At 37.9% G+C, this 7,500-nt stretch overlaps 2 protein-coding genes across 12 annotated transcripts in view; one reads left to right on the top strand and one right to left on the bottom strand.

Moving 5' to 3' along the window:
* LOC306873939 (PCI domain-containing protein 2) overlaps window positions 1-7,469 on the bottom strand; it is a 13,834-nt gene extending 6,365 nt beyond the window's left edge. Inside the window, exons 1-9 of one of the 11 annotated variants that reach the window (XM_079423529.1) lie at window positions 7,219-7,343; window positions 4,302-4,359; window positions 2,980-3,069; window positions 2,635-2,742; window positions 684-757; window positions 543-603; window positions 414-461; window positions 281-335; window positions 27-130 (exon numbers count right to left, since the gene is read on the bottom strand). In XM_079423529.1, coding sequence (XP_079279655.1) covers window positions 27-130; window positions 281-335; window positions 414-461; window positions 543-603; window positions 684-757; window positions 2,635-2,742; window positions 2,980-3,002 — 473 coding nt within the window. In that variant the 5' untranslated portion in view covers window positions 3,003-3,069; window positions 4,302-4,359; window positions 7,219-7,343. Of the gene's footprint in view, window positions 1-26; window positions 131-280; window positions 336-413; window positions 462-537; window positions 604-683; window positions 758-2,634; window positions 2,743-2,979; window positions 3,070-4,301; window positions 4,360-4,446; window positions 4,675-7,218 lie in introns of those variants that run through there. The other 10 variants (XM_079423532.1, XM_079423527.1, XM_079423525.1 and 7 more) reach the window with 10 other exon arrangements.
* The window catches only part of LOC306873938 (cullin-4A-like), an 18,286-nt gene continuing 17,812 nt past the window's right edge, over window positions 7,027-7,500 (top strand). The window contains exon 1 of the mRNA XM_079423524.1: window positions 7,027-7,262. Coding sequence (XP_079279650.1) covers window positions 7,166-7,262 — 97 coding nt within the window. The 5' untranslated portion in view covers window positions 7,027-7,165. The remainder of the gene's footprint in view (window positions 7,263-7,500) is intronic.

Here is a 7,500-nt window from a genome sequence, read left to right as displayed (position 1 = left end):
TGTGTGTGTGAAAGAGTCACACTCACTTGTCACTGGCACACACTCTAAAGCAGCTCATGAGTTGTTCAGCTGCTTTCTCCAGCATGTCTCCAACCTTCCCCTTGCCTTTCGACTGCAGCTGCTGCTCTGCCTGCACACACACACACACACATAGTGATAAACACACACACACATAGTGATAAAGTGATAAACACAGACACACACACACACACACACAGTGATAAAGTGATAAACACACACACACACACATACTGCTGTGGTCACAGAGCCACACACTCACGTTATTGGCAAAAATCCTGAGGTCGAGGGTCACAGCGAACATGATTGTCAGCGCCCTGAAAACACAGAGATCATCAGAGACTGTTGTCATGTTTGTGCTTTAATACGACAGAAATCCATGATCCGCGTCTCACCAGTTCTCCTCTTTATGAGCCTGGAACGCTTTCAGAAACGATGTTGAGCTGCGTTAAGAACCAAACACTGAACAACCGCACGTCTAACACACAGTCACACCACAAGAGAAGACACAAAGGATATTGAACCACCACCGTCTGGCATTTGTAGGCCTCCACAAAGTCATGATTGGACACAGCAAACGTGCATCTGCGGAGGAAGAGACGAGACGTCAGACACGATGCAGTGAGACCAGCAGCGAAGCATCACTGATGATGAGGAATCAGCACCTGAGATGAGCCGCCACCATCTCATCATACGGCGGCTCCAGCAGCTGCTGACACTTCTCCTCCGGACTGGACAGCTGCGACACACACATACACACACACACACACACACACACACACACACACACACACACGTTAACAATGATGCATCTTTGAGTTTCAGATACACACACGTCACATTCAGCGAGCAGAGAAGTTCACATCATACACTAGAACGGAGGATTGTTTAGAGAAATGTTTAGATAGAAACAGAAAAAAAAATTAATAAATAAATAATACAAAAGATTGAAATAAATATTTAAAAAACTTAAATAAAAACAACAATTAAATGTGATTTAAACAAATAAACAAAAATAAAACATTTTGAGTGCTCGGGGTCCATGGATATGTTTAGAGAAAAACAGGGTTTTTAAAAACATACTGTAAGCAATAAGATTCAACAAAAAATCTAAATAAATTAAAATACAGAATATCTAAATAAACTGAAATAAAAACAATAAAGGTAATTAAAACAAATAAACATACATATATACATAAAAACTAAAACATTTTGAGTGCTAGGCGGGTCTGTGGAAACACTTAGAGAAAAACAGAGTAAAACAAATTAACAGTGAAGAAATAATAATAAAAAATTCAACTACGTATCTAAATAAATTTTAAAAACTAACAAATGTGTTTAAAATAAATAAACATTTTTAAGTGCTAGGCATCACTGGAAATGTTTAGAGAAAATCAGGGTAAAAAGTAAATTGATAAAATGTTGGTGATTATTGTGCTTCCCTTTTTAATGATTTATCAAAGGCTTTCGACACAGAGGCTCATGACATATTGCTGCATAGATTGAAGAGTGTTAGTTTATCAAGTGATGTTAAGTGGAGGAACGCAGTGTGTACAGGCTGAAGATAAACTATCTGAATCATTGAAGATTGCTAAAGGTGCTCCCCAAGGCTCTGTGCTGGGGCCCCTTTTATTTACCATTTATATAAGCTTGATTATGACATTCAGGATGCCAATTTTAATTTTAATGCAGATGATTCTGTCATGTACTGTAGTGCTTCTTCTGGACAGCAAGCTCTGTATCAGCCTCAGTCTGCTTTCGATGTCATTCAATCATGGCTTTACAATTTAAAACTTGTTCTAAATGCTGATAAAACCAAGTGTATGTTATTCTCAGGCTCAAAGAAATTTGAAAATAATTTAATTTCTCTTCAGACCTTACAGGGTACTGTGATTTGAGATAATAAAATAGTACAAATAGCTTGGCATCATTGATGACGATGTACTATCTTTTAGTTCCCATATTACTCAAATAAAGAAAAAAAACCTTCTTCAATTGTAATTGAAATGACAAAATCTGCTGTCTTTGAATCATTTTAAAATAGTTATTTGTCAAATAGAAGAAAATTCAATGAAATGCAATTGCTTTAAGTGTTCTTAGTTTGTTTTTTTGTTTTTGTAAATTTGTTGCTGTTGCCGTCCATTTTGGCCAGAACAGAGAGTCTTTCCTGGTTAAATAAAGGTTAAATATAAACAAAATGAAAACTAAACAATGCGATTAAAATAAATACACAAAAATAACACATTTTTGAGCGCTGGGGGTCCGTGGAAATGTTTAGAGAAAAAACATAAATAATAAAAAAAACAAGATTAAACTAAATATCTAAATAAATTAAAATAATTTGTTCGACGCTACAGAGCTCTGAGCAGCAGAACGACCAGACACAGGAACAGTTTCTTTCCTCAGGCAATCCATCTCATGAACACTCAATAATAAACGTGGAACACACAACTAATGCATTATCCATTCACCACACTCACTTATTTTATCTTTATTTTCTCATTTCTAATTTGCACATACTTGACCTGTACATACATAGTTGTCTATATAATATATTGTGTTTTTGCTGCTTTGTATATTGGTTATTTGGTCATTTGTATATTATTCTGTCATTACCTGTGTCCTGTCCTGTTGCTGTCTTTCTGTTGCACTGTGGAGCTTCTGTCACTACAACACATTCCTTGTATGTGTAAACATCCCTGGCCAATAAAGCTCATTCTGATTCTGATTAAAATAAAATATTTTTTATAAATAAAAATATAACAGTACACTACTACAGAAAGTATTTATTTTTATTTTTTAATTTAATGTAATATAAACTAAATATTCTCCAAGCAATACTTTTCACATATTTATTTGAATGTTTCACTGTATAAATTGGGTCTTTATTCATGAAAATGCAGTAAGTTTTATGCTGGGTGTGCTGATATTTGGGATCAGTGTGAGTTTGTGTGAATGAACCTGCAGACGAGGATTGGCCACATGCGGGTGTTTGAAGGACAGCATCTCTGCACAGAAAGATCCGTCTCTGCTATCGATGGCCTCCAGAACCTGCAGCACACATCACATACTCCATCACTCACTACACATCACATACTACACACCACATACTCTCATCACTCACTACACACTACACACTACACATACTCACTACACACACTACACATACTCACATCACTCATTACACATACTACACACACTACATACACTACACACACTCACATCACATACTCCCATCACACACTACACACATTACACACACTACACATACTCACGTCACATACTCCCATCACACACTACACACACACTACACATACTACACACTACACATACTACACACACTACATACACTACACACACTCACATCACATACTCCCATCACACACTACACATACTACACATACTACACACACTACACATCACTCACTACACACTCTCACATCACATACTCACATCACTCACTACACACACTCACATCACTCATTACACATACTACACACACTACATACACTACACACACTCACATCACATACTCCCATCACACACTACACACATTACACACACTACACATACTCACGTCACATACTCCCATCACACACTACACACACACTACACATACTACACACTACACATACTACACATCACTCACTACACATACTACACACACTACACACTCTCACATTACATACTCACATCACTCACTACACACACTACACACTCTCACATTACATACTCACATCACTCACTACACACACTACACATACTCACATCACTCATTACACATACTACACACACTACACATACTACACACACTACACATCACTCACTACACACTCTCACATCACATACTCACATCACTCACTACACATACTCACATCACTCATTACACATACTACACACACTACACATACTACACACACTACACATCACTCACTACACACTCTCACATCACATACTCACATCACTCACTACACATACTCACTACACATACTCACATCACTCATTACACATACTACACACACTACACATACTACACACACTACACATCACTCACTACACACTCTCACATTACATACTCACATCACTCACTACACATACTCACATCACTCATTACACATACTACACACACTACACACACTCACGTCACATACACCCATCACACACTACACACACTACACACACTAACGTCACATACTCCCATCACACACTACACATACTATACACACTCGACAACATCACACAGGAGCACATAGAACACCCAGAACAGGCCACAGTGCACTCACCTGCTGCAGGTACTGATTGAGAGTGATGTGAGCCATCCTGACCTCCACAAGCACACAGCTGTAGTAGAACACAAGCCATGCACACATTACATGCACAGAACAAACAGGGCCATTTAAAGCTGCGAATTAAGTATTTAGTACGTACTATTAAACTAGTGTGTGTAATTCGCGCTAGCGCTGCTGATTCATCCATCGTTTCAGTAACCCTCATAATGATCACACGCGTTATTATACACAAGCGTCATAAATAACGTTACTGTATTATATAAACGAACTCATTTAAAGAAAAAATATTATTTACCCACGCACGTGCACTTCGCTGCAGAGCGGCTGACGTCACAGAAGCACTTCCTGTTTACATCTGTGAACACGCAGCTGTGGATTCTAATCTGCACTTTCCATAAATGTAAATATGAATAAAAGTTGTCTGAGTTGCAGCAGCACGAGATGAACATGTGTTTGACTCCAGAGTCTCGTGTGCTGTAGATGACGCATTATATATTATACAACACTACTCTCTTTAGGACCTTTCTGTTAATGTTATTAATAATAAAACAATGCCATTTCAGTCTGTGGATTTTTTTATATTGATATTTACATTAACAGGAAAATATGCTTAATTCTAAATGTAAAGTAATGAGTTTTATTAATGTTCATTTTTCTCAGTGGTGTGAAAACGAAAGTACTTGTGTATTTAGAGAAGAATCAGAATCAGAATGAGCTTTATTGGTCAGGTATGTTTACACATACGAGGAATGTGTTGTAGTGACAGAAGCTGCACAGTGCAACAGAAAGACAGCAACAGGACAGGACACAGGTAATAAAAGAATAATATACAAATATACAAATAGGCCATGTACAAATCAGCAAGAGGTGCAGTCGTTGGTGTAGAGGGAGAAGAGCAGCGGGGAGAGGACACAGCCCTGAGGAGCTCCGGTGCTGATGGTGCGATCGTTCAAACCTGCAAAAGAACTCGTTTAAGTCGTCTGCCAGGTGTTGATTCTCCAGAGTGCTGGGGGGGGGTGTCTTGTATCTGGTGATGTCCTTCAATCCTATCCACACTGAAGCCGGATCGCTGGAAGAGAGTTTGTTCCTGAGCTTGTCAGAATAATTCCTCGTTGCCGCTCTGATCTCCTTTTCCAGTGTGTATTTGGCCTGTTTGTACAAGACTTTATCCCCCTTTCTGTGAGCATCTTCTTTGGCCTGACGGAGCTGTCTGAGTTTGGCAGTGAACCATGGTTTGTCGTTGTTGTAGAATAGATGAGTCCTGGTAGGAATGGATATATCCTCACAGAAACTGATATAAGATGTTACAGTCTCGTCCAGATCGGTGGCAGCGGCTTCAAAAACCGTCCAATCAGAGAGAGAGAAACAGATCCCGCTCTGATTCTGTAGTCCATCTTTTAACGTATAACTTATAAATAGGAATGTATTTTTTCGTACACATTAATACATGCATCATGAACAATTTTTAAACTTTGTTTTATGTATTTTTAAAATATATTTCAATATATTTAACAGTTCTACATTCCTATGGGTGTAATTAATGTGAATTTATTAACAGGGCTATATAAAGGTAGTTTATTATGGTTTTTGAACTACTGAGCTGTTTAATAAGTTTTTAAGGATGCATTATAGGCATATTATATTAAATGATTGTTAACAGGTGTACTACACAGCACAAGCGTTTCAACCCACTGCCGTGCCAAATATACAGTATATTTACATATAGTTTGCGAATATTAATAACAAATAATCTATAGGATGTGCAGGTTGTGCGGTGACACATAACCTGAAACTATTTCTACATCTATTTCTTCACTTCCTGTATTAAAAGCAGTCCTCCATATTTGACTTGGTGAAGAGAAACACATTTAATCTTTAAGGAACGGTGTGTCTGGAGTTTAATTAAGCATCATTATGGTAATCAGAGAGCATATAAAGAACGTACACAGATTACGTGCATATGACGTTGCAGTTACGTTGTCAGTAAGTCATGAAGTTACCAATATATTAGGATTAGAGTAGCTATCTGGGACGCTCTTGGTTAGTTACGTTAGGAGGACGTACTGATGACGTTGTGAGTTGGTAATGGAATGACGTGCATACGACGTCGTGGTTACGTTGCCTATTGGTAAATCATGAAATTACCTAAATTACCAATACATTACGTAACGGTTACGTGTTGTGTTAGCAGCACGTTCTTTAAGACAGTAACATCTACACACCTCTCGTTGATGTAGAAGCACCTCCCGGTCGCATTCAGAGCAGCAGAGTTAGACAAATATAGTCTGTTTTCATTTAAGATATTTAATGTGTGAGAGTTTTATGTATTTTGTCAAAGTGTCTCTTTTTATTTCAATAATTTAATTAAATTTAAATAGATTTTATTTTATTTTAGTACCCGTTTACCAAAAGTTGCTCTATTTTTTATTGTCAGTTAAATTTTCTATTTATTTTTAGCATCTGTTTACCTAAAGTGGCTCTATTTAATTGAATAATTTAATTCTATTTTCGATATTTTTTTATTAGATTAAATTGAGTGTTTAATTATTATTATGTTGTTGTTGAATGTGGTGTGGTGTATCTGCTGATCCTCCGGCGGCAGATTCGCGGTCGCTTTGCCATCTTGTTATGGTTCTCGCTGCGGATCAGTCAGACTGAATATGGGTTTATAGGATGATTATGATGAATATATGATGAATATCTGCGGTTGTCTCTGTAGGTGTGTGTCGTGTCGATCCTCAGCAGCGGCTGGACTCACTCCATGAGGTTTGGATCCGGTTCCATGGGTCTGCTTCTGGTTTATAGCTAACAGCTAACAGCTAGTTATTATATTTCATAACTGAGATCAAATCCAGCTCATGATGGCGGAAGACATTCAGCACAATCAGAAATCAAACTTAAATGGACTCACCAAACCAGGAGCTTCGAAGAAACTTGTCATAAAGAACTTTAAAGGTGAGATTAACACAACTACAACTAGAACTACAACTATCGGTAATGCATCTGTTACACACGTGTGTGTGTGTGTGTGTGTGTGTGTGTGTAGTGCTGGAGTGTGTGTGTGTGTGTGTGTGTGTGTGTGTGTGTGTGTATGTAGTGCTGGAGTGTGTGTGTGTGTGTGTAGTGCTGGAGTGTGTGTGTGTGTAGTGCTGGAGTGTGTGTGTGTGTAGTGCTGGAGTGTGTGTGTGTGTGT

The sequence above is a fragment of the Barbus barbus genome, assembly GCF_936440315.1.
Source record: "Barbus barbus genome assembly, chromosome: 8".
Classification (NCBI taxonomy): Eukaryota; Metazoa; Chordata; class Actinopteri; order Cypriniformes; family Cyprinidae; genus Barbus; species Barbus barbus.
This window is presented reverse-complemented; position numbering and strand designations above follow the sequence as displayed.